The following is a 25,865-nucleotide window of genomic DNA, read 5'->3' as shown; positions in this document are numbered from 1 at the left end:
TCATGTGGAAAAAAATCTTTATTATCATTTGTAAGCGAAGACTTTACACAAAAAAGTCTGCCAAACGGGTGCGGCGGTGAAGCTCGACTGCGCACACGGGAAAGGTGACCTGGTCCATAGGCTCCGACCAGTTTCACCGGGGGCGCCTCAACAGAGTCTCGACCCCACTTGTCCACGGCCTCCAAATCAGTCTTTACCCTCCTCCGTGAGGCTGTGTAACTCAAACCCCACAGATGAAGGTGCTTTACAATAGCAGGATGACGTCGTGGTGAAGTCTTGGGGTCTCCGGTGGACCCCAATCAGAATCCCACAGACTGTTCCAGGAGGACTGCCTGGGAAAGGTGAACGCTCACAATGGAGGATGGAAAAAATGCTCACAATGGAGAACAGCACAGAGAAGACTGACCAGATGGGTGCAGAAAGGAAGGTTTTACACAGAGAAATTCCAGACCCTGAAAGGGATTGGGAAAGCTAAGCCACTGCATGATCGTGTGGTCACTAAGGCACAAGGCCACGACAAATCCAGACTGCAAGTATTCCAATGGCTTCCTCTGGCTAGATGGAAATGTATCTGTCCAGCACCTGGCGGTACGGGAGGCTAAGTCGTGAGTGCTGCTCGGCACAGCCCAGACCACCACCGAAGGGGCTGGGCGAAAGGCAGATGCAAATGCAGCCCCAGTTGTCCAGATGTTTGGGGGCTCTCCCTAGGTATCGGAGTCCATGTCGCTGTCCCCCCCAATGGAACGGAAGTCCTCGCTGTCGTCCTCGTCTTCGCTCAGGTGGACCTGAGAGAGCACGCAGGGTCCGTGCCGCCGCCCCGCATCTTCTTCCTCTTCTTCCTCGTCCTCCTCCTCCTCCTCACTCAGCCCGTAGCCCGCGCTGCTGCCCAGGCTGGCAGGGTGCCGGCGGGTGCGCCCCTCCCCCTCCTCGTAGCTGCCATAGCTAAGAAGAACGGGAAGCGAGCAGGAGAAGGGGACGTGAGTATTTCACCCATGAGAGCAAATCCACAGCTTTCGACTGATCACTACAGCTCCCTTCGAGATCACCGTCAGAGGCCATCAGCAACACTTAAATTAACCAGGAAGAGGATGGCTGTGGAACAAGGGAGTCACGGAGAGAGAGACCGCGGCCCACCTGACGTTGCTGTCCTCCAGCTGTGAGTGCTCGGCGCCGTCCCCCTCGAAAGACATCATGCTCTCGTCCTGGTCCAGCCCCAGCCGCGCCGTCTCCTGGTGGACCCGCGGCTGCTGGGGACGCATCCCCCCCTCCGGTTCCGAGTCGCTGCCGCTCTCGCTCAGGTGGAATGCTGGGGGGGACAAGCGAGAGGTCAGACGTGCTGCCTTACCCACTCGGGCCCAGGGGGGAGCGTCCCCCTGTGGGCAATCTGCTTGGTTCTTGATGGGTCGATCGATTGCCCACATGGGCAATGAGGACCTCACTCTCCACCACAGAATCTCAAATGTTATTTCACACGCACACACACACATTCCCAGGCGTGCACACACACACATTCCCAGGTGCGCACCCAGGCACACACACATTCCCAGGCGCGCACACACACATTCCCAGGCACGCACCCAGGCACACACACATTCCCAGGCACACACATTCCCAGGCACACACACTCCCAGGCACACAGGCGCGCACACACACTCCCAGGCACACAGGCGCGCACACACACACTGCATGCCCACTGGCCACTGGGGCTCTGACTTACAGGAGAACGGGTTGTCTCCCTCTTCCTCGCTGGCCTCATCATCCTCGCCGTCCGACATCAGCAGGTCCTGGTACAGCACGCTGGCCTGCGCAGGCCGCGATGAGCCTTCGTCGTCGTCCTCATCCTCGCACCGCCGCTGGGACAGATCCTCGTCCTCCTCTTCCAGGTCCCCATCTCCATCGTCCGCCTGGGGGAAGACAGGGAAGAAGAGGGGTGCGCAGGAAGGTTAAAACATCTTTTTCTTCCACTCCTTGCTACACTATTCATCTTGTATGTAGCTTGTCAGACAAACACATTCCCTAACCTGACAGAGGCAGAGACTGTGCAGGAGAAGGAGAAAAATCAGCCCTGATTTCAGATCACAACCTTTCGCTTTAACCAGGAGAGAATGCAGGGCAATCTGTAGGGGCTTGGAGCCCAAACTGGACTTTAGGGGCTTAGTTTTTCTAGCATGACCAGAGGAAGGACAGAGAGGGACACCCAGCCCCTCTAACACACCAGTCTCTAAATGCTCTGTCAGTCTCAGTCATCATTCTGAAAGACCACCACGGTAACCCATCAAGACCCTTTACAATCAGACAATTCATCATTATGTCTGCCACTTCCAGATCTCTGATCTATGTAAGGATATTGAGCTCCCTCTCACACCCGGTCCTGGAGAGCTGCAACCCTGTGAGGAGCACAGAGGGAGAGGGTGCCCGGCAACCTCATCACAAGCAAACACGACAAGCAGCCCAAGAGTAAGAGACAGGACAGAGGAATGAGGTGTCAGCCCTTCTCTCCTTCATCTCCATCCCCCCCCACCCCAAGGGAGGCACAAGTCTTACAGGAGTTGGGGTCTTGGGCTTGCCATCATCCTCTTCCTCAAATCCTTCTATGTCCACATCCGACTCTTCCTCACCGAGTCGGCCTCGCCCATGACGCGCCTGGAAATGGGGGAGAGACGACGAGGGGTCCAGGAGCGAGGGAGAGAGAGGAGCCAACAGCAGATGCAGACGGGAAGAGAGAAACAGGCGACAAAGAGACGGAAGAGTGGCGGCAGGGGACAGAGGCCAGCGGGATGCCAACAGAGGAGGGAGGGAGGCAGAGCGGACAGAAAGAAAACAAGAGGGAAAAGACGAGATCATTCACCAGCAGAAACAAAGGGCATTCAGCCATGCTTCATCACTCTCCCCGCCCTCTCCCTCATTCCAAGACTCGGATTATTCTCGACTTCTAATTTGCCCTGCCAGCCTGTCTGCTCACCTGCCCGCCCCTCTTCTCGGGCGTGGTGGTGGGCGTGGCATCGGCGTACAGACTGGGATCCCTCGGGAGGCTCATGGATGTGCTGGAGTCGTACAGGTCAGGAGGCTGGGGACAGAGAAGGCGGTGAGGTCACAAGGTTGGGGAAGAAGACACAAAATTAGCTCCGCCCACGTCTCCGTTTTTTGGACAAATTCTGGTAGCAATATGTTTCGGGGGTTACCTGCGGGGTGTAGGGCCCAGGTGTCATGGGGTCAAGGCTCTCCAGGTCAGCCGCATCCAGAGCTGCCTCCTTGGCTGTAGAGATGTCCTTCTCCAGCTGAGTCAGGTGTTCATCATACTGAGTGAGGACAGACAGCACATTCACATATTGAAGACAGGCAGCGCTGTTTGACACCGACCGGTTCGGCAGGAGCATGACGCACTGATCGCAAGAAGATAGTGCCATCGCACAATGAGAACTGAGAAGTTGCATGCTGGGACAGTGACCGAAGACAGAGGGAGCAGGGAGCACGACAGAAAGGCAGCCATTTCCTCACCTCAGCTAGCGTCTGCTTGCAGACATTGACAATCTCCTGAGCGGTCTTGGTGTAGGGGCTGTCGGGGCCTGAAACAGACAGACGCCCATGGTGAGAATGCATTCCCCAGACTTCAGAAAGGGGCCTTTCTTATAAAGTTGACTACAGCGCCCACGCCAACCCCTCCACAAAGCACCGATTTCCCCCCTTCACACACTTACAGTCCAGCTCACCATTATACTTCACACTGTTGGTATAGATAAGATTGACATCATCGAGAAAAGCCTCTCTGTTCTGGTACTTGTGCTTTGAGATGTTCTGCAAGGATACAAAAACACAGACCCCATCAGCATCAGATCAAACCAATGAACAGAGACCTTAAGAGAAAGAAAGGCTGCCCTCACCTTGCGGATGTTTTCCAGGTCCATGGGGTTGATGATCACCTTGTAATAGTCTGGAACAAACTTCTTATTGACCGGGTGATGGAATGGCCAGGACTGCAGAGAGAGAAAGGACTTGAGTTGGACAACAGTAGAGCACCAATAATACTCCACTGCCAATACAGACAGGGGTGTAAACACTCTCACAACTCTATCTTGACTTCATTAAGCCATAACTAGAAGGAGTAAAGATGTTAACAATGGCTCCTTTATCCCCCCCACCCCCCGAGAGCAGATCAAAACATAAGAGATTAGAAGACTCACGTCCGGCACAGCCATCATCTTCTGCGTGACGATGTTGTCAAGGATGAAGGAGAAGGCCACCTGGTCGTCGTCATCCAGCAGGGGGTTTATGGCCTTCTCTAGCCTCACCAGCCTGTCCTCTTTCTAGAGGGAAACAGGAGGGGAGCAAGAGGAACGCCATGTTACAGGGGAGACTGACATCGGATATCACTAGATGTCACTAAGAGCCACCCTGTGAAGACACTGACCTCCTTCAGCTTCTCGTCACACAGATCCAGCATGGACTGCGCAACCTGGGTCAGAGGATGCTTTGCACCTGCAGCGAAATAAGAGTGTTCAGGACTTGAGTGCGACGCACATCTAATCTCACTGCTTTAATCGGCACATTTATTCCCCCCTGCCGCCTGTCCCCCTGTCCCGCACCGTTGTAGGTAATGCTGTTCTTGACGATGAGCTCCACGCTCTCGCGGAACTCCTCCCGCGACGGGTACATGCGCTTGCGGACGTTCTCCCGCAGAGTCTGCAGGTCCATCGGCCGGGTGATGATCTTGTAGTAATCCTTCACCACCTTGGCGTTGACGGGAGTGTGGAAGGGGTAGGTCTGAAGAAAAGAGATCGCCATTTTATGACAGCTGCTTTAGAGGTTCTCCATTTTTCCTTCGGTCATTCCGATTATCTTACGGACCGATTTTTTACTCTTCTGGATTCCCCCCCCTCATCTTACATCTTTTCATTTCTTTTGTTCACCGGTGGCTTGGAATGTATATTGTACACTGCTCAGGGAAATTGCTAACGTCACACAAAGAAACTTTGAACAGAACAGAAGAGGAAGAGAAGAGAGAGGTGTAAGAGAGCAGACAGAAGGGTAAAAGAACACTTATTCCAGGGACGTGACAGATCCACAGTACAGGGTGGAGTCAGAAGAAAGACTAGGGGTGAGGGAGCGGAGGTTCACAGAAGGATGAAAGGAGCAGGGAGAGAGCCTGAGAAGGGCTAGAAACTGCGAATCAGAGCAGGAGGAGGAGAGGGCACTCACGTTGGGGTGGTCCCGCATGTCGTTGATGATGCCCTCGAGGACCGAGGACAGGGTGACCATGGGGTCCGTGCGCCGGCGGTGGATCGACTTGTGTGGGCGCTGTTGGGAGAGCAAACCCACGTCAGGCGAGAGACGGGAACGAGTGCGGCACCGCAACGCCACCGAGCTCTACCCCGAAGCAGGGCGGGACCGGAAGGAGGCTCACGTTGAGGTAGTCGCAGTGCACGGTCGTGCCCACGCGCCGCTTCTTCTTCGGAGGCAGCTGCTGCTTCGGGAACTTCAGGACCAGGGACTTCCTCCGCACCTCGTCCGCGCTGGAAAGTGAGGTGGGGTAAAGACAGAACAGAGTGACATGATATTCAACAATAAATAACAATTTCTTACACTTAAAAAGTGTAAGCTTATGTAGTGTAATTGTATAGTGCTTTTCTGGACACCACTCAAAGCACTGTACAGGTAATGGGGATCCCCTCCACCACCACCACCAATGTGTGGCCCCACCTTGATGATGTCTCATCTGAAGTACAGAGCCTCTTTTTACAGTATAGTGTCCCCGTCACTTTACTGGGGCATTAGGACCCACACAGACTGCAGGGTGAGCACTCCCTACTGGTCCCACTAACACCTCTTCCAGCAGCAAGCCCAGCTTTCCCAGGAGGTCTCCCCTCCAGGTACTGACCAGGCTCACACCTGCTGAGCTTCAGTGGGTTACCAGCTGTGAGCTGCAGAGTGATACAGCTGTGGGAGGTAGGTTGTACAGTGCTGTTCAGTACGAGGGTGTTACACAGTCATCATGTTCAGTATAAGAGCCAGCCCGTTACTGTACCTCTCAATGAGCTGCTTGCCCAGCACAATCTTAGTGCCCTCCACCTTGATGAGCTCCTCGTTGTCATTGTGGATGACCGTCTTCTCCAGCTCCTCCTCCTGCTCCTCCGTCATGGCAACCGGGTTGGAGGGCGGGGCATTGGTCTGGTAGTACAGCGGGCAGAACTTGTTGGTCCTCATGTGACCAATCGCACCGCAGGCGCCACACTTCAGCTGGAGCGGAGAGAGAGGACACAACAGCGAGACCATCAACGCCAAGTCCGACAAAGCGGGCCTGCAATGCAGACCTGCTCAAAGAGCGGCAGCACATTTAAATCTAAATAGGGGAGAATCACATTGTAGTAAAGGCAATACAAATTTGAAAACATAAATAAATCACAAAGAAGGAGCACGTGTGCAGCTGAAAAGCCTGAGATCATAACACAGACCTCAAGATGGCCAAGTCACAACTATCACTAGTATTTCAGGTGGGTAGCTGCGTCAGCATGCGTAGGCTGCAAAGGAACAAGTTATAGGTTTATTCCATGCTGAAAAAAAGAAGAAAGAGAACACAACGTTTCAGCCGTGGAGCCTTCTTCAGGTGTGGAAGCTGGAAGAAGGCTCCACGGCCGAAACGTTGTGTTCTCTTTCTTCTTTTTTTCAGCATGGAATAAACCTATAACTTGTCACTATCACTAGTATCGCTGGTAGTGACCTACTGACAGTGTCAAGTATGAGGGCCCAGGGTGGGTACCTTGAGATCCGGGCGCTCCTTTATCTTCTTGGGCTTCTTCTCAGGCGGGCCCTTGATCTTCTCCTTCTCCTGGTTGCGCTTGAGGCGCCGCAGCTGCTCCTGGATGCGCCTCCGCTCCTTCCGCATCTCCTCGCGGTGCTGCTCGTCGAACAGGGCGAACTTCCGGCTGCGTGCCAGAGGGGGGAGCCGGTGAGCTCACGCGCGCGTGCAAACGACCTACGGCGGACTACGAGGGAGGCTCACGAGGAGGAAGAGGGACGGGCCGCGTGCAGCCCAGACTCACATGAAGTCGTCGTCCTTGGTGGTGCGGATGCGCGTGTAGGCGTCGATGACGGACGGCTTCCTGACGGTCTCGCAGCGCACGTACTCCTTGCCGTCCTCATCGCGGAAAGTGCGGTAGATCTTAAGGCGCCGCCCGGTGGCCGAGGAGTTAAGGCTGGTGACCGAGGAGGCGTCGTCATCCTTGTGGGAGCTGGTGGACAGGGCACTGGCTGCACGACACACCAGAATGACACTCCCATCAAACCTTGCACCTGGACTGGACTGAGGCGTTGCCAGTCAAACCCTGCACCCCGGCCTTACTGGCATCTGTGCCCTTCCCTTTCTCTCCGTCTAGCTACGATCCAGTCGAACCCCGCTTGGTTAATATTATTGGTTAAAAACCTAAACGGATCTTGACAACCTCTGTTGCCAGGTCTGTCACTCAGGATGACGTGCCCCCTACAAAACCAGACAGGTTTCAGGCCAGGAAACGGCTGCGTGAAATTCTGTGGGACTGAGCTGCTGCAAGCACTGTACTGTGAACAGCTCATCTTGTGCTGCAGTTAGTCTAGCTCCGACATATGAGTTACCAATAAAATGAAAATCCAAGAGAAAATTTCGATATTGATGTAACCTACCAAATGTTTTAAGCTTTTCATCATCTTTCTGTACTATTACAAATAATTAAATAATTTCAATGTGTTTTAGTTTTTCTAATTAAACCTCAGAAACAAAGTTTTATTGGCACTGAACACTTCTCGTAGCTTTAATAAATCCTATAAATCACCCAAGCACTGCACTGCTGAGCAAGACATATGACGGGTCGCACACAAGGGAAGGCCATACAGCCCATTTAGCCCGTGTGGTAGCTAGTTTTAAATTGATCCAAGAACCTCATCCAGCCATTTCCTGAAAGAAACCAGGGGACAGGGTTAAGCAACAAGGCTAGATAGTTTGTTCCACCTCCCGTTGGGTAGAGTCTCCCTTGCCCCTCTCATTCTCCAGACTCACAGCAGCCCTTGCGGTCTCGCCGGTCCTTGCGGTTCTTGTCCCGGTCGGGGCCACTGTCCTCGCCCAGCAGCATCCTCTGAAGCTCCTTCCTCTCCTGCTCCTCCCTCTCGCGGGACAGCTGCGAGCTCGTCTTCTTGTTCTGCAGCATGTTCTCGATGTTCTTGCCCATCTCCTCGAAGTCACTGTCCTCCGCAGAGCTGCTGTCCGTGTCGGTGGACAGGACCTCCGTCGACTCCAGCACCCTTGCGGTGGGGAGGGAGGGGGGTATTAGCGATTGCTAGAGGATCTGACTCACTGCACCCGTCTACAGCAAAATCAGTAGTGTGGTTAAAGAGCCATATGCCATAAGACAGTTGTACTATACACACTTGAAAAAGGCTTAACAGCCAAAAGGGTCTTTTCTTTCTACTCTTCGGTGTGGAATAATCCTTTACTTATTCCTTTGCAGCATGATACTGCTTTAAACCACAACTCAGTCTTCTGATTTCCACATCATTTCACACACATGTAACCCATGATCTGGAAAATGAGAGGTGAGTGATTTTTTTTTCCCCATCAACCCTGCGGGCACATCTCTTCCATAAACTAACGGGTGAATACGAGCATGCGCTTCTTTGCTGGCAAGGAAAAAAGAGCCAGGACCACAGAGAACGGCCTCTGGAAGCAATCGGAGACAGAGGTTGGGAGCGACAAAGAGGTTTCTCACTTGTTCTGCAGGTCGAAGATGCGCTGGCACTCCTCCTTGTACCTCTCCTGGTGCTCTGCCACGGAGAACCGAGAGCCCCGGGCAAACTTGCTCATCGGGCCCTCTCCAGAGCGCGCCTGCTCCGTCGACATGGTGCGCACCACATCGATCACCTCCCAGCGAGACAGCTTCTTAATCTGGGGACACAGCCAGCAGGGAGCTAGACACCGACCCAGTTGTTGGACAGGCACTGCATGTTGGTCCCTCCCACTACACTGCCATCAACCTTCCCTCCTACACCAACCAGCTGAGCAGAATGGCTCCTTCCACTTATCTGTTACCATGGAAACCCTTTCCACCAGCCTGACCCCTCCCTTCTGCCCACCTCTGGCCCAATGCGTTACCTCTTCTTCTGGAACCCCGAATTTTCGTAGAAGCTGTTTGGCATTTTTAAGAGAAAGCCGCCTCAAGTCAGCGTCTGTCCCCGTCACGGTCTTCTTGGCAGGCTGGGGCTCCTTATCGTCCTGTAAAAACCACCCACACACACGGGAAGGTCATTCCTATTTCTCGAGATTTTGCCCCCCCCCTTCAACCATGCCGAAAAAGTGCAACTCTATAAATGAACATGGTGACCTTTCAGGCTCAGGGCACAGCCGTCTCCTAGCCTGAGCTCCTCACACAGACCACCCAGTTTAATAGACTCCACTCCTCAAGCCTGCCAGAACCCAGACCCCCCCCCCCCCCACACAGAAACACAGTGACCGAGAAAGACAAAGAACTCCTGACCTTCTGCTGCGTTGGCTTGTTGGGAACCTTGACGTAGGAGAAGCCCTCCCCGCAGCCTGTGGGGTCGGCCACTCCCGTCACCTCCAGCAGACACTTGCCCTTCATGGCCGCGATGAACGCCCGCGTGGTGTTCCAGGGGGCCGTGCGCACCTGCGGGGGGGGGGAGGGGGAGAAAGCGGGGAAGAAGGTGGACAATTAAAAGAGTAGCAGAGTCTGCTGCACGTAACTAAAAGGTAGACCTGCAAAAAGCAGGACTTTCTGTAACCAAGGAGAAGCCGTCAAGGAGAAATATGTCAGGCACAGCGAAGACAAAGATCCTGGGGGTCAGAACCTCGGATCTCCAGGAAACAAGGCCTAAGCATGAAAAACAAACTCCAGCTGGAAACTCTGGAGCTCTGAAGAACTGGAAACAACAATAAAAGTCAGAACATCAGGACACGTCATTTGTTTTGCATAAGGAAATTTACTTGCAAGCTTTAATGGCCTGCAGGGCTGGTGGTTATTCAATTCAACTTTATTGTCATTAAACTTACACAGGTGCATAGTATAATGAAGTGTTTCTCATTAGTCACTCAGGTGCAGTACATAAATAGGACAGAAGATAAGACAATAGACAGTAACACAATAGCAATAACAGTAACATGTAATAACATAACATTAATAACATGTAATCAAGTAATCGATTACTAGGGGTCGCACGAGAGATGGAATGGCACCCAGGACCAGCACCTGGTCATGCAGAGGGGGATACCCGTCTCCCCACCACAAGCAAACAATACAAGAGGGGAAGAACATGAAAATGACTCCCTGTGGAAGAAAGCCCATGTGAGGGGGAATGATTTGCCCCAGGGCCCACAGAAAGGCACCACCAGCAAAGCTGCACAGTCTCACCTCATCATCAATCTTCATCTGGAAGTCCTCCTCATTCTCCTCCTCGGGGGCGAAGAAGGACTTTTCTCCATAGCCGGCATCCTGAGCGGCGCAGGGAGAGACAGAAGAGAGACATCTAGACGCATCAGCACTGGTCATCTGACTTAACACGCACTAGCAAGCAGCTCTCTACAGCACAAATCAGTAGACAATCTCCGCTGTGAAGCATTACTTCCAATACTAGTACAGCTCATAGCATAAAAACACAGATTTCCCTTATGTTTTGCTTGTGTTTTAACACACAGAATATACAGTGAAGTCCAAGTACTATGTGTGGAAATCTGGTACATGGACATATATCACCAGCCAGTGATGTTGTGTACCTTGAGTCTCTGCTCGGCTACCAGCATGCTGTAATAGGCACAGCACTGCTCTGGAGACACCATGGCCCGGATCTCCTCCTCGGTGGGCAGCCGGAAATCTGGCTTCAGCACCCACCAATTGGAGTCCATCCCTGGAAGAGAGAAGGGCAGAAACAGGGAGGTCGGTCACTCCTTCACAGAGCCAAGACACATGTTACTCAAGTATTTTCCACTGCATCAGGTCAGTGTTTAGAGATTCCTAATTTCAGAAAGGAACATCTCAAACAGCCTCGATGGGCATCCAGAAGAATCAAAGATTTATTCCCTCTATTTGGTTGCGTTTCCAGTCACATCCAGAATTCTATTCCCTCTCTTCTCTTTTGTATTGGGATTTCCATCATCCTGTCCACTATATACACATCTCCTCTCCCCCTCTAGATGAAGTGAAGCTCTGCTTCAGGGTTAAAACCTGTACTGGTCTGTTACAGCAGCAGCAGTTCTGTTGATATGGAATAATTTATACATGTAGGGACCATCATAGGGCATTAGGAGAACTTCAGACATTGCTGCCAAAGGACACCATCACAGGATCTAGGGAGACCAGGCCAGTGCCTTCAGACCATTGCTCCCTGCTTACCCTACAAAGAGGGCTGCCAAACTTTCAGCACCTCTAAACATTGAATTTTCTGATTCTAGCAGAAAAAAACTGTCAAATGACATGAAGCTCATGTTCTTTCGCCATGTGAACAGCTGTGAATAAATCAATGGGAGCTCATGGGGAGCTAGAGGAGGGGTCACAAACTGCCTCTTGCCCAGGCCCACGTGCACCACGCTCAAACCCTGAGCCCGGCCCGGTACCTGTGCGCTTGAAGTCGGCGCACAGCTTCAGCCGCTTGCGGATGCTGCTCTCCGAGTGCGAGGGGAAGGCTTTCTTGATGTCCTCCATCCGAATCCGCCGAGGCCTGTCCTTGCTCTTCCAGAAGAGCCGGTAAATGAAGACCTGCCCGAGGGAAAAGGACGAGAGAGAGAGAGAGAAATAAAGACGGCTATACTGGAGGACTGAGGAATGTCGACCTCAGGAGTCCTGATCACATACGTCTCTGGTGAAGCTGCACTTTCAGCACAAGCACGTCCCCTCAGACTGGACCGAGAGCAGCAGCACCTCTCACCTGTCAGCGATGTGTTTATCACCTGTGATCACTGAAGATTTCGTTATTTTCCCTAAGAGATAATTCATCTAGGCACTGAATGAACCAAGCCGGCAATGTGCACATGACTGAATGATAGAATAGTGGAGAAAAAGCTTAAGGACACAAGCCTAGCAAAACTGATTTTTGGAAAACAGAAGTGTAGTCCGTTTTCATGAATTACTATTTATCTTATTTCCATTTTGTTATTGTTGCTTCATAATTCTGCAAAATATGAATATTTCTATGCCATTTGCTTTTTTTGCCTTATCAGTCCTCCAATCTCTTACCTTTCACTTTTCCATTACTATTCCGGGAACAATATGTTCATGTGTTTCAAAAGGGTACTGTTAACATGCTCTGATGTAAGAGCAACTGCTGATGTAAACTGCTGACCAAGCATCTCTGACGTGAAGTTGAAAAGATGAGGAGAGAAGAGAATAGAGCACAATAGAGATCTCTGACTGCTTTCCTCATGCTCAAGCCAAGATGCCCTTCAGCACTGGCAAGGGAAGAGTCATAACGCAGGTCATCGAACAGAGCAGGAGGTGTAGACCCGTATACAACGTCACTATCGATAGGTCACTGCGGTGAGCCTGTACCTGGAGGAAGTCGCGGATATGCGTGTTGGCACGTTTGGAGTTGGGCCCGGGCACCTCAAACAGCGGGCACTCCTGGCCCACCACAATGATGTCCACCAGCTCGCGGACATAGTAGCCCTGTCGCGTGCGCAGGATCAGGAAGTCCGTCTCCGGCATCTTGTGCAGGTAGATGGGGGCGCGGAAGAGGTTATTCTCAAAGGCCTGGGGGAGGTGGATGGGAAGACCCATTAGAAACACCTCATGCAACACACCAGAGAACCACAGTCAAGCTGAAAAAACACGCAGTGCTCCTGGAGCAGCACATTTCTTCCTACAAAGGGAGAGGAAAGTGTCAGTTATCCCCCCCCCCAAAAAAAATCTCCTTGCTTTTCAAATTCTTTCATTCGTCCTTTGCACTGTCTGTGATTTGTTTCTCTTTCTTCTGTTCCTCTATCTTCTTTCCTGTCTCACTCCCTAAATTGTTTCTGCTTATGAACATAAGAAGTGTTACAGATGATTAGCCCATCTCTAAGTACTTAATACTTTCAGAACCAGTACATCCCTTCAAACTGGACCCAGAATAACAGCAAGTGTCGCTTATCAGCGGTGTGTATTTACCTGTGGTTAATAGAGATTTAGTTATTCTTCCTAATAATTCAGCTATCTTGTAGATAATAGCTAATAACCTGAGGACCTCATCCAGCCATTTTCCTTTAAAGAAGCCAGGTGAGCAGATGTAATGACATGGGTAGCTTGTTCCATGGTGCCTCCTGTTCTCGTGTCCCCTGGTTCCTGTTTCCAGCGGGTTAACTTTGTCAGTGCCATGGAGGATTAATGTCTATCCTGCTCCCATCCCTCTCTGCTGCCCCCGCCCCTCCCACACTCCTCGCACCTGCAGCAGCTGTCCCGGGTGCAGGGACCCCAGGAAGGGGGAGGTGTGGCAGTACACCGTCTCTCCGTACTTGCAGTCAGGCGCCCCGGGATCCTTGCCTGGTTTCTGTGGAACGGAGCAGAGCCGTGTTAGCGCCGGATGCCGAACCCAGCGGTGAAGTGGTTGGGAAGAAAAACCAACACTGGCCACCAAATTCCTGTCCCCTCCAGCATCCCCAAATCTACTCCTAATGACAGAGCATGCCCAGCCCTCGATTTCCGAGCACCCGGTTTAGGAAATGTGCTGTAAGGAAACGTGCCTTTTAGTAGCCGGTTTTTGCAGCGATGAAGTGAATTTTTCTACAACGAAGGTATAGTCGTACGGAGGACACCATCCTCCTCGCATGACAACCCTCCACAAGACAGGTCCTCAGTGCGTTTGCCTTCTTAAAATGTTTACACCTCTATTTCTGTTGTCCATCTGTATCTATCCTAGTGGGTTAACAAAGATCATTATCATCTACAAGTTCATCTGAAGTTCAAGGTCAAATTTTAAGAGGCTGAGAATTTTAGCTCAAATGTAATGCCGGGTGATTTTCGGTTTCGGTTTCCAAATTTCGAAGGAACGAAATACGGTCTCAAATCGAGGGATGGGTGTACTCACAGGAAGCAAGACACTGTGTACTGCTTGCCTTTCACATTCAATGACAACTGAGCAGCACAGACCACTGGAAGCGATGCTGGCAAGTCAAGTGCGCAAGACGCGGCTCTCACCCTCTTGTAGTAGTTCTTGATCTTGGTGGCCATGCCCACTTGCATCATGAGCGGGGGGTACTCCTCGCTGTACTCGGCCAGGATGAGGTCGCCGTCCTTGCCCGTCAGGTCCTGCGCCGTCCGCATGAAGAACATGTCGCCGCCGCCGGAGGCCTGGCGCTCCTGCTCCCGCATCTGAGACAGGAAGACGAGCGGGAGAGGGCGGTGAGCACGGGCCACGGAGGAGGGAAAGGAGGAGCGTGGAGCAAAAACTGGACCGAGACTTTGAGAGAGGGAGGATGAAAGATGGGGTGGAGACCGAGGTCACAGCCCTTTCTTCCTGCTGGCCTGAAAGGGGCGGGCAGGGAGGGGGAGGCGAAGAGACCACAGGGGCCCCAGACCTTGGCCTTCTTCTTGATGTGTTTGAGCAGCGGCTGGACAGGGTGGGGGCCGGGCTGGGACAGCACCCCGAAGGAGTACTTCTTCAGGGTGGGCCGGTGGAACTGCCGCAGCTTCATGGGACCCATGTGGGTGGGGAAGAACGGTTGCCTCAGCTCCACTGAAGGGATGGAGTGCTACAGGGACAGGGGGAGAGGGGAGAGAGAGATTGACAAAGACTCTTTTGGCACTAGTGTCACTACAAACCCAACCTGCCAGATTCCTATTCCCGATGAGGATAGTGCTCTTCTTTAGCAGGAGACATAAGGACCAATACCTGATCCTAGATGGAAACAGTGGTCCTTAAGGAAACCAGCATCCTACCCTCCCCCCCGACCTCCAACAAAGGGACAGAATCAGAAAAATCTCAGGGCTTTCATCAGATCAGCCCTGAGCAGGCAAACAGGAGAACAGATCCATCAACCCTGTAAGGGAAGCTCACTGCTCTCCCAGATCTTCTTTAATACCCTACCTGGATGATGTTGCCTCCGAAGGTGCCCCGCAGACCCTGCTGCTTGGGGTAGTAGAACTCATCATTTGACAAGTTCCAGGGGTCCTTCACCTCTGGCTGGGACATGTTCTGAATGAAGAGAAGGAGCAGGTGTGAGTAAAGACGAGTGAAGGAGATCCCCCCCCCCTTTCCTTCCTCTCTTTCCTGCCTCTGACCTGCTGGGGCTCATCCTTGATGACGCCAGTCTTGCCCAGAAGGATGCGGCTCTTCTTCAAGGCCGATTCTTTCTTGTTCTCCTTGGAGGGGGAGTTGGAGGTCATCTCCTCTTTCTCGTCTGGGATCTCTGCAGTTTGCGAAAGGGGGAGAGGGGAGATGTCAGATGGCCAAAGAGAGGAGAGAACGGCAGAGAGATGGATGGAGAAGGAGAAGGGAGGAGTACCACCTAGGATGATGTTCTCGTCATTGGGGTCCAGGGTGAGCACTGGTGGGGTGGGCATGTCGTCCATGGCCTGGTCATCCCAGATGATGTTGTCCTCCCAACGGCCGTACACCAGCTCCTCGTTATCGATGGGGAAGATGGAGAACCAAGGGGAATCCTCCTCCATGGAGACTGAAGGGATGGGAGGAAGGAGCAGAAAACTGCAATATAACATCAGCTGGGAATGGTCATTCACAGGAGTCAGCACAGCGCTTCTCTCTGCCAGGGTGGGGCCCACCGAGCCAGCTCGGCAATGTCAAAACCAGCTCTCCCCACCCCCCAGACACAGGGGCACCGCCTGCTTCCCAGTGCTTTCGCCACCAACTCGTCAGCTGCACAAGCATTTGCATCGAACCCCATGTGATCCATAAAACCAAGACAGCCTTTAAGACGGCCCTCTATCTCACGCGCACATCATCGTCATTTCAAGGCCGTTGAGAGGACACTGTGCAGCTGGAAAGTTTCGCTGAGCCTTGATTTTGACTATAGGTACTATACAGCTATCCCACCACAGTGTACGTGCTGTTCCATTTCAGTCTGCAGGCACACTATTTAGCCATCTGCATCTTTTTAAATTTTTACTAGTCAAATTTCAGTGGCTGCTTCCCAGCAGCTACTAAACTCCAGGTCATACTCATCTCTCACAAACTACATTTACAACTCTTTCCCACGCTGTCTGCAGACCTCTATACACTGTGTGACATGCCCTTTACCCCACTCTTCACTTTACAATCCTCTGTTACAGACTGCATCGTCTCAACGCCATATTCGACCATGTCTACACCTTGTATTTCAGCCTGTCCAGTTTAGGTTTTCATACTTCTCCCTATCCCTAAGTGCACTGTCTATAGAGCTCAATCTCCTATTGTCCAGTTTATTTTCTTTATCCCTAGACAATGCGTTTTTTAAGCCACTACCCCAGTCTGTACTTTATTAATAGGCTCTAAACTTTGTCTATGCTTGTAGAACAGCCCCCTACCCTAAAGTAAACTGTCTGCAGGGCAGGTCTCTATACCAATCAATAACACTTCTGCATCCCTCTATCCCAGAATGCCCTCTACCTAAGTCTGTGCTTTGCCTTGGGTCATGTGTCAGACTATTAACAGTGCTCTGTCTCCATCTGTACTGTGCACAGCCCTATATTCCTCTTGAAGTCAACGTTACCCTGCTGTTCCTGGGAGTGTTTGTCCCGAATCTTGCCGGAGCCCTGGGTACCGGGGGGGGTAGCTTTGGGCAGCGGAGGAGGGGTAGGGGGCACCAGCTGTGAGTTACTGCGGCTAAGACCTGCACAGAACAGACACATCCCATTAAGAGTGGCACGCTCCTTAACTGAGAGGTCGGGGTCAGGTAACTGAAAGGTGCAGCATAGTCAAACGGGAAGATACATTTTGGCAAAAAGTGTGAAAATGGAAATAAGACTCCCAACTGCACAGGGGTCGTTTTGGATTGCACATAGAGATTCTCTTATATACAACTGTACCCCTGCAGAGTTTTTAATGTCCTCAGTCTTACTCTGCATTAAATTCATCAGCCCTGAACTAGCCATGGAGCTAGAGGGCACTCACCCTGCTGGGCATTGTAGGCGTTGGCGTTGCGGGTCATGCTGGAGGGCAGCCAGCCGGCCAGGCTGGCACGCTGCGTCTTGGTGCCCTTGTGCTTGACGTCCTCGCCGTTCCAGATGATGTCCTCCTCCCAGCGCAGCTGCGTCACCATGAGGAAGTGCTCGTTCTCCAGCAGCTCCGCCTCCGGCTCCCCTTCCCCCTCCTCCGGCTCGGCCTGCGGGCACACGCGCAGACAGGATCGTGGGGGCGAGCCGCCTCTCCCCGCGGGACGGGCAGAGTCGGCTGGAGCTCAGCACCGCGGGGGAAGCGCCTGCTGCTCGCGCCCCAGGACATCAGCCCGGGGGCTCAGATGCATTTTTCAATCCAACCCTGACCTTTCACTGTCCCCGTCAAAATGAAGCACGCAAATATCCGAATGAGCAGAGCCCCTTGAGAAACGACGATCCGCTGTCTTCATTAAAAAGGTTTTGTTTTTTATGGCCGTTGGCAAAACACCACCTCCTACCAGACTGTCACTTTCAGAAGAGCACTCATCTACTCCTCCCGACAGCCCCACGTTCACCTAGCAGACATGTTTTAATAAGAAGGAAATTAGGCTCCACGGCCGAAACGTTGTGTTCTCTTACTTCTTTTTTTCAGCATGGAATAAACCTATAACTTCTTCTTTTGCAGCCTACGCATGCTGACGCAGCTACCCACCTGATGTTTTAATAAGTTCAAGTAGGTATCGGCGCCAACACGCGCAGGCTGCAAAGGAACAAATTCAATTACAGGTTTATTCCACGCTGAAAGGAAAAGAAAAGAAACAAATGTTTTGGCCTTACCAGAAGAAGGCTCCACAGCCAAACTTGTGCTTCTTTTCAGCACGGAATAAACCTTCACACGTTTTATCAAGCCTCACTCAACAAGTGGAAAACATACAGGCGCCAAAACCCACTAATTCGTCTTGTACTAGAAATCTGCAGCACTGACGTCACATGTAAGCAAAGCTGCTGAGCCTAAACGACTTCAAATGTCTGACGCAAGGTAAAAAAGGTGGACACTGGTGGTAGTGGAGGGGAGTCCCCATTACCTGTAAAGCGCTTTGAGTGGAGTGACCAGAAAAGCACTATATAAGTGTAAGCAATTATTATTATTATTATTATAAAATGAAGAGGTTCATAGAGCACGCCTGCTTTGAGAGGTTTTTCTGTTTATGATTTGTGGCGAAGTGAAGGGTGCCCTTGTCTGCCAACAGGAGGTCGGCTGCACAGCGGTGCAGACGCCACCCCACCCCACCAGGGGGCGCCCCGTCCCCTCGCTCGCCTCTCCGTTACCTGCTCCGGCTCTTCCGGCTGGGAGCCCTTCAACCGGAAACCGTAGTCGAAGCCCGCGCCGTCCTCCGGCACGCCCAGCATGTCGTACCACAGCTGCGCGGGGCCGTACCGCCACTCGGCCACCCGGGGCCGCGTCTCCGCCACCTTGTCCCCGTCCCCGGCGGACTGAGAGAACTTCGACTCCACGGGAGCCATCATGGTAATCTGAGGACAGAGGGAGGGAAAGGGGGAAACGTTGGAGACGGGACCAGGAACACGAGAAGAGTTACAGACCAGAGAGGGGAGCGTGGTTCAACGAAAAGGGAAGCGGGGAGAACGGATTGTTTCAGAAGACAAACAGAAAGACAACTGTGCAGGAACGCGTGGACCAGTCAAGCGGAAGAGCCCAGCGTTTCTTTCAAAATGCTGCTCTCCCACCAGAATGGAATCTGTCCTCTTTAAGACCACTACCTGACTATACAACAACCCAGATCCCATTAAAGGAAACAAAGCATTTTCTTTCAGGGCACCGTCTGCCATGTCAAAACTCAGATCGTTCAGGATTCGATCTTTTTTCGTCTGAAACGACCGCCCGAACAAAACTCACAGATGGATGTATTTCTCCAAACAGACTCGGCTGCGAACACCCCATTGTTGTTTTCTAAAGTGCGTAAAACGCAAGCTCCAGGACACCCACTGCTATCCTGGGAGGGTGACCCTGCCCGGCATGGGCCCCACAGCTGAGCAGCGCTGCGTTATCACTGCCCCCTGGTGGCAGCCAGCGGTACTGACCTCATCGTCAGAGAGGCACTGCTCTGGTGGCAGGGCCGGGGCGTACTCGTAGTCCCACCCCGATTTCTTCTCCGGCCCCGCCTCCCCGTGCTCGGGGTCGCCGGGGGGCGGCGTCCCGGGGTGCGGCTCCCGGTGCTTCTTCTTGCGCTTCCGCCGCGCGCTGCGCCACACCGACGGCATGTTCTTGCCGGGGCCGAACAGCCGCAGGAAACGCAGGACCTGGGGAGGGGAAAGAGGGATCAGAAGGACGCCGTCTGGAAGTGCGAACCTCCTCTCCAGGGAGGGCGGTCAGTCAGGAAGTCTGGTGCAGCGACAGGCATCAGCCCCTACATGTTCATCCCTCACACACAGTTAGATGCGCTTTTTAAGGCACAAGGCAACGTGTTCGGATGTTCTCCCAAGACACTGCATCCAACCCTCTCTTAATTCAAGGGATCGGATTGTATCAGTGCGACAATCAGAGCAATCTTACTTTTTGTGCCAATTACAGTTACTGACAAATGGAAACTTTGTATTTTTAAGAATATATAAAAGCATTCAGCATATGACTGAATATTTTTCTTAGTGCTAATTCTTCATTACTGTTAGTAACTCACATTCATGCACACTATAACACGGGACTGATCCTCTCCTTATCCCTCCATAACCCAAACCCAGGCTCAATCCTCCTCCGATGGGACTGATCCTCTCCTTATCCCTTCGCCCCCCACACCCCAATTACCTTTCCCGGACGGAATTCGGGGAAGAGGTCCGTGACGCTGGGCAGGAGCTTGGTGGCGTCCCGCTGCATGATGCCGGCCAGCGGCAGGGTCAGGCTGCCCTCGGACCCTCCCCCGGCACCCTTGCTGGGGCGATCCGTCTCCGACTCCGAGTCTGAGGAGCTGCTGAAGTCCACCTTCTCCCCTGCCGCGGACGGCGCGATGATGGACGGCAGGATGATCCCGTCGCCCTCGTCTCCGACTGCAGGGGGCAGCAGAGAACCACAATGTGCTTGTAGTCCTGCACATTATACATCTATTTTTTCAGAGTGCAGGTTGCAAGCATGTGGAGCCCCAGTACATTAACGAAAGCCACAAAGACAGGATATACCAATCTCTTCTGCATCTATGGCATAAATATCAGAATGACACTCATCAGAGCCAGCGTTCCAGACCTGCCAGAATATGCCAAGATTCTTCCGCACACAGACGACACTTGATCTTTTACCCAGATTTCCCCTTTATCACCGTACACACAGTGTAACCCTGGTCCTGAAGAGCTCCAATCCAGCAGGTTTTGGAGGTCACAGTTAAATCACCAATTTCTAAAGACATCGAACACTTCAACTGCGGTCAATTAGGCAGCTTGTTAGATTTTGTAACCAGGACATCGTTTAAGCCTAAATCCAAGTACTCTTCAGATCTCAAGGACCAGAGTTTTCTTAACTGAACAGATTATCTACTGAATTCATCACTAGTTTACAGATGGTGCCAATCTTTAGGTGACTAAAGATGGTAAGAGTAACTGAATCAAGCCCTTCCAGAATCAGGCTTGGAGACCCCAGATGCAGAAACACAACTGGAACAGGTTGTTGGGAAGAGAGGAACAAAAGCCTCCCACTGCACAGACAGAGAGTCCAGCCCCCTGCCTCACTGGGATAAACTCCAGAGGGACAGTTTGGGGAAGCCAATCAAGGCTAATCGGCAGTTTTTGGGTAGGTGGGAGGGAACGGGAGATGCTGGTGGAAACACTGAGAGAACACACAAACCACACACTGGCAGGAAGCAAAGGCTGGAATCGAAACCCAGGTCCCCTGGTGCTTTGATAACAGCAGTGCGACCCAGAAGCCTGTAAAGGTGTCGTAGTTTTCGGCCTCATAATCGGGCGTCACAGGGAATGTTGAAATGCGGCGGCTAGGTATAAAGACTGAACAGAAAGCGAGAGCTGATGGAAAACTACATGTATTTAAGGATGGGCCACACTGTACCCCCCCTAACGTGATGCCTACCGCTGGGACCAGGAGCCGCGGGCTCGTCTCTCTTGGGCATGGTGGGCAGCACGGGCGGCGGAGGCGGGGGCATCAGCTTGGCATCGATGTCCTCGCAGTCGGCATCGTAGTCGTCGTCGTCGTCGTCTGAGGAGGCAGAGGGCCGGAGTGGGTGGGGAAACGCACTGTGCTTACAGAGAGAGGGACTAGCACTGACCACAGCTCTCAAGCCAGCACAGGGCAGGAAAACGCAGCTTGGCTTCGGTAATATTTAAGTCTTACTACACTTTCTGTGATCCTTAATCAGTCCTACACCTAGATTACCAGTTCTCTCAACATTTTTGTAATTACTGTTTGCGCAATTCCTACTGATATATGAGAAACCCACTTATTAATTGTTACTAATTAGCCGGTGGGATAGAGACAACTCCAGCCGAAGGAAAAAAAGATAGTCTGAAGAGAACGTTTACGCCAAACACCAGGACAATGTCAGGATGTCAGAAATACAATACGCTGGTTCTAACTTTCCAAATGCAGCAAATATATGTAAAATAATAAACAGGTAAAAAAAAACTCTGCTTTTTTAGAGGTCATTTACTTAGTGTGAATTTATAGAACGTAAGCTTTACACAACTCTATCTGAAAGAGCTTCTATCTTAAGAGCTCTTACAGACTGATTTCCACAAATACGGCCTGTTCTAATCGTAAGAAAGGGAGGGAGTCTCTTCTCGTTCGGGGGTCTGACCTGTCCGGTGGAGGGCCGGAAGGCTGCCCATGGCCTGGCGGTATTTCCGCGTCTCGTCCTCGGCGACCTCACTGATGTCCGAGTAGTCCACGGCGTCCTCCGTGCTCTTCACCCAGCCTAACGGGAAAGGGGGAAGGGTTGAGCTGGCCAATCAAAAGGTAACGGACACCAGGAGGCTGTTCTGCCCATCTTGTTTACCCGGATGTCAAGATCTAAGAAGACTCTTGTTCAGTGTCCCCTAGGACCCCAGCAGTGACAGGAAAATCACTGCCGTGCAGTCAATATCTCCCTCCACCACCCACAGCGCTGGGAGAGAACTCAGAAGAGAGAACACAGCAACGCAGAAAGGGTCCCTCTCCCCGAAACCTGTCACCTCGTCTCACAACCTGGCACCTGCGTCTCTTCCACTGCTGTCTCTCATTCTACTCCACACTCCCTGCCCAGCATCCCTGCTACTCCTCCTCCCTTAAAACACTCCTTCCCTCCATTCATCCGATACCTCCCTTCCGAACCCCTCTCTTTCCCCTCCCTTTGCCCCTGCCCCTCCCCAGAAGGGGGGCGAGTTACCCTCCGCGTCTGTCCCCGATGAGTCCCTCTCATCCTGGGGCGGATCGTCCTCGCTGGCCGTGATCTCCGTGAGCAGGTTGCCCAGGCCCAGTGAGCCCAGCCCAGCCAGGTGCTTCTTTGACTCCTGGGAGACAGGGCAAGGAATCTCAGTCAGGCGAGATGGCTCTCAGATCACTACTGTCCTTCTGTCTCCGTTTCTAGTGAGCCACTCAGCAAGGACCAGTGACTGGATGAAGATGACATGAGCTTCTTTACTTTCTTCCTGCCCATTCTAACTCCTTGTACAGAAACAAAACACTCCCGTCTTTTTTTCTTTCAAAACAGTTTTCTACGTACTTCAGTAATCCCTACAGAAAGAGCAGCAAGGGCACAATCTTATTGTTGTACAATACAGCATCGTAGCCGACCAAACCTGACAAGCCTTCCAGTTTTTTTTTTTATCCTACACAAGGTCCATTTATACCTGCATCCTGAGAGCTATCTCCTAGGATCCAGATGTATTCTATATGGGAACAGTGCGTTTACACAAGTACTATTTCTGCTTACAGAGCTGCCTACACCTCTGCCCTGTATAATCTCTTACACCAACACAGATGTGTCAATGCCGTGGTGTATGATGCACAAACAAAGAGCAGAACTCATAGGACTGCTAGAATTAATCCAACTCTCTCTATGCTAGGACTTCAAACTGGAACTTATTTCTTGTCACTCCACTCTTGCCCTCAAGTGCCTGAATGAATAAAGGGGAAGCAGATAAGTGGTGACTATGTTTCTTGACATGCAGCGCCCCCTAGAAATTATATCTGCATTCTCAAATGCATGCAATAGGGTTTATATTATGAAAACATACGAGAATGCATCCTCTTGTCCTCTCATTCAGCTGTATTTCAGGTGCATTCCTCCCAATTGAAAAACACACGTGATTGTTTTCCCCAGGGAGAAAGCTACTTGATTATCCCTTGCCACTGCTGGAGGGCTACGTGTAGGCATCTCTAACAAACTCTCGCCAGGACTGCGCAGTATGAACTACTGGGGGAATACTGCAGAAACAAACTTTTACAAAGCTGCCAGATCCATTTGAGGTTTTTCAAGCCACAGGTGGGTCTGCATTAGTAGAGGTGTTAGCCATTTCGGGATTATCTGGGGGTAGATTTGCACAGGCTAGTGTGGCGCATTCCAAGAGCCATCCTCCCCCCCCCCCGCCCCTTACAGTGTCCAGCACGCTGTCATCTTCCAGCTGGCCGTCCTCGTTGATGTTTCCGAACAGGAAGCCGGTGAGGGAGAAGGGCTGGTCCTGATCCTCCTCGCTGTCTGACTCCGACATCCTGCAGGCTGGGCAGATGGACAAGCAGTAAGTAGACAGGCAGTATGGACTGCTGAGAGAGATCCAATCAGGGCAGGCACTAGGGCAGCTTCTTGATGTCAATACTGACCCCTCGCCTACCGGTCTCTGGGAGCACTCTCACAGAGCCACTGGCCAGAGCAGAACGGTTACCAAGTACGCCTCACAATACTCCAAAAAACTATTTCTTACACCTTTTCTTTTGGGTATGAAATTCACAAAGACACGTATTCTACACCATCGCATCAACGCAAAGCCCTTTCAGAAGACTCAAAGGCAACGTCCTCACAGAGACAGTATGCCAGACCAGACAGTCCTGAAACGTAAATATTACATTCATCCACTTCATCCAATTCAGCGTCGGAAGGGAACCAGAGTCTATCCTGGCCAGCAGACACAGTTCGCCCAACTCACACCTGGGCCAATTTTCCCAGAAGCCAATTAACCCACTAACATGTCTTCAGACTGTGGGAGGAAACTCTACTCAACACGGGGAGAACGTACAAACTCCACACAGACAGCATCCCCGGGAACTGAACCCGGGGCCTGCGCTGCGAGGTTGTAATGCTCACCACTGCGCCGCCCACCACAAATAAAATTAAAACGAGAAAGATAATATTATATTCCCGCCAAATCTGGTCCAATAATCGTTTTTTTCTTTCCTTTGGTCGCAAACGTACCGAAAAGAAACACTCCCGTTTAGATCAACATCGCACATTAAAGTATATCATGCTTTTAGTATTTTTTGTCCGAACACGGGCCAGTTTGTCTGCAGTGTGAGAGCACATAGAACAGTCCTCAAACAACATCGCAAACACAGACAGCTGACAGTGTGAGTGCAGGACAGATTCCAAGACACAGTCAATGCATTCTACAATTGGAAAAAAAAAGATCATTACTGTTTGCTTTGCCACCAGTTGTGTCGTTGTCTTAGTTCTCCGCAGCTGGGGCCCAAACTGGATACTTCTTCTGTCTTCCCCCCCCAAAGAAGCAGCTATCTCCGGGACAGGGGTGAGAGACAGACCCGGAGACTCTAGCCAAAGGAACCCAATCCTCCTTTAATTTGCATGCACAGCCGAGTGGTCTCGCTGAAGCGATGCGAATCGTATTTCCATCCGTTTTTAAAATCAAACCTCTCCGCTCCCAGCGAAGAAACAAACCATTCCAGCTCACTGCATTTCACTGCTGCTTCCCGTTTCCTAGAGCGTCGCTCTTTACTTCCGCTCCTTACTGCCCGGCGGTCATTTCCCACAGCGCCCCCCTCCGGCAATAACCGGTACACCACAATCACGTTCTCCGGAGATCTCCAGAACACGAACAGATTTTAGAATGAAATGATTTTATTGATGATTCAGAATTTCCTTAAAATAGTAAGCTGAGCCTATCTCTGTCGCTCGTCTTAACGGTCCTAAAAATAAATTAAATTCTGAGAGAGCGGTATACTTTAAAAAGGTCAGAAAGCGTCCGTCTGAAAAAAATGCATGCTTTCTTGTAAAGGAATTGGGATCGCCTTAAGATGGACTGGAAGACTTTTTTCGATGTATTAGCTTTTTTAAAACTGTATTCTTAAGAACTGTGCCAGCCCTCCCTCTGCCGGTCCCACCTGTGACGGGAGTTTGCCGCTGTCCCAGCAGGCGGCGCTGTCTCCCGGAGCCCAGCCGTTTACAGCCAGACCTCACTATGAGGTTCCGAAACTGTCAGTTTAAAGGGAGTTTTTGCTCCGAAGGTGCATGGAATAGAGTGAACAGAGTATAAAAACAACAACAGGAATGGATGTCATGCGTCTTATCTCACACGCTGGAAGAAGAGTACTTTTTAAATCCCCTTTCCTCTACGGAATAGTCGCTCTGTACTTATAACTCAGCTTCTCTTGACTTAAACCAGCGTTTCTAAGCCCTTTCGATTAGTACTTGGGCTCCAGCTGCCGAGAGTGATGCGAGTCAGAGGACCCGCACCGGCCATCTGCGGTGCAGGATGTCACACACGGGGTTAATGGCGCTGCCGTTATGTAAGGAGGCGCCGTGTGACGCGGCTGCGCTGTCTCGCCTGCTGCAGCGCACAGCCGAGCCCTTTGCTGCGGTTACAGCGAGGCGGAGGTGTCAGCCAGAA

General features: G+C 51.8%; 1 protein-coding gene across 5 annotated transcripts; it reads right to left on the bottom strand.

Moving 5' to 3' along the window:
• taf1 (TAF1 RNA polymerase II, TATA box binding protein (TBP)-associated factor) lies at positions 1 to 25,059 on the bottom strand. 5 transcript variants are annotated; one of them, XM_088596956.1, is made up of 41 exons: positions 24,671 to 25,059; positions 23,625 to 23,746; positions 22,415 to 22,538; positions 21,848 to 21,964; positions 21,124 to 21,249; positions 19,858 to 20,096; positions 19,137 to 19,355; positions 18,366 to 18,569; positions 17,053 to 17,263; positions 16,652 to 16,771; positions 15,452 to 15,619; positions 15,225 to 15,352; positions 15,031 to 15,138; positions 14,522 to 14,695; positions 14,142 to 14,315; positions 13,390 to 13,494; positions 12,519 to 12,719; positions 11,588 to 11,729; positions 10,751 to 10,881; positions 10,389 to 10,469; positions 9,498 to 9,647; positions 9,116 to 9,235; positions 8,733 to 8,908; positions 8,027 to 8,268; positions 7,038 to 7,245; positions 6,755 to 6,920; positions 6,023 to 6,234; positions 5,402 to 5,510; positions 5,197 to 5,295; positions 4,584 to 4,761; positions 4,409 to 4,476; positions 4,182 to 4,304; positions 3,882 to 3,974; positions 3,699 to 3,795; positions 3,499 to 3,566; positions 3,183 to 3,299; positions 2,963 to 3,067; positions 2,545 to 2,643; positions 1,718 to 1,904; positions 1,135 to 1,306; positions 1 to 942 (listed from the first exon to the last, which is right to left on the bottom strand). In XM_088596956.1, the coding sequence occupies exons 2-41, from the start codon at positions 23,736 to 23,738 to the stop codon at positions 705 to 707; spliced, it is 5,913 nt and encodes a 1,970-aa protein (XP_088453082.1). In that variant the 5' UTR covers positions 23,739 to 23,746; positions 24,671 to 25,059; the 3' UTR covers positions 1 to 704. The 5 variants fall into 5 exon arrangements, with proteins under 5 accessions (XP_088453082.1, XP_088453081.1, XP_088453083.1 ...); XM_088596955.1 differs by having other exon boundaries at positions 24,656 to 25,057; XM_088596957.1 differs by having other exon boundaries at positions 3,711 to 3,795; positions 24,656 to 25,056.
• Positions 25,060 to 25,865: the final 806 nt, after the last annotated feature.

Source organism: Lepisosteus platostomus, chromosome 10 (assembly GCF_059453375.1).
Source record: "Lepisosteus platostomus isolate fLepPlt1 chromosome 10, fLepPlt1.hap1, whole genome shotgun sequence".
In the NCBI taxonomy this organism is placed as follows: Eukaryota; Metazoa; Chordata; class Actinopteri; order Semionotiformes; family Lepisosteidae; genus Lepisosteus; species Lepisosteus platostomus.
The sequence above is the reverse complement of the archived record's forward strand: the minus strand, read 5'-3'. Positions and strand labels throughout refer to the sequence as shown.

Excerpts from the sequence above, each read along its gene's own strand:
- taf1 (XM_088596956.1), bottom strand. The coding sequence starts at position 23,738 with ATGTCGGAGTCAGACAGCGAGGAGGATCAGGACCAGCCCTTCTCCCTC. Across the intron at positions 21,250-21,847 it reads TCCGGCCCTCCACCGGACAG|ACGACGACGACGACGACTAC; the intron begins GTCAGACCCCCG and ends CTGCCTCCTCAG. Across the intron at positions 12,720-13,389 it reads ACCCGGGACAGCTGCTGCAG|GCCTTTGAGAATAACCTCTT; the intron begins GTGCGAGGAGTG and ends CACCTCCCCCAG.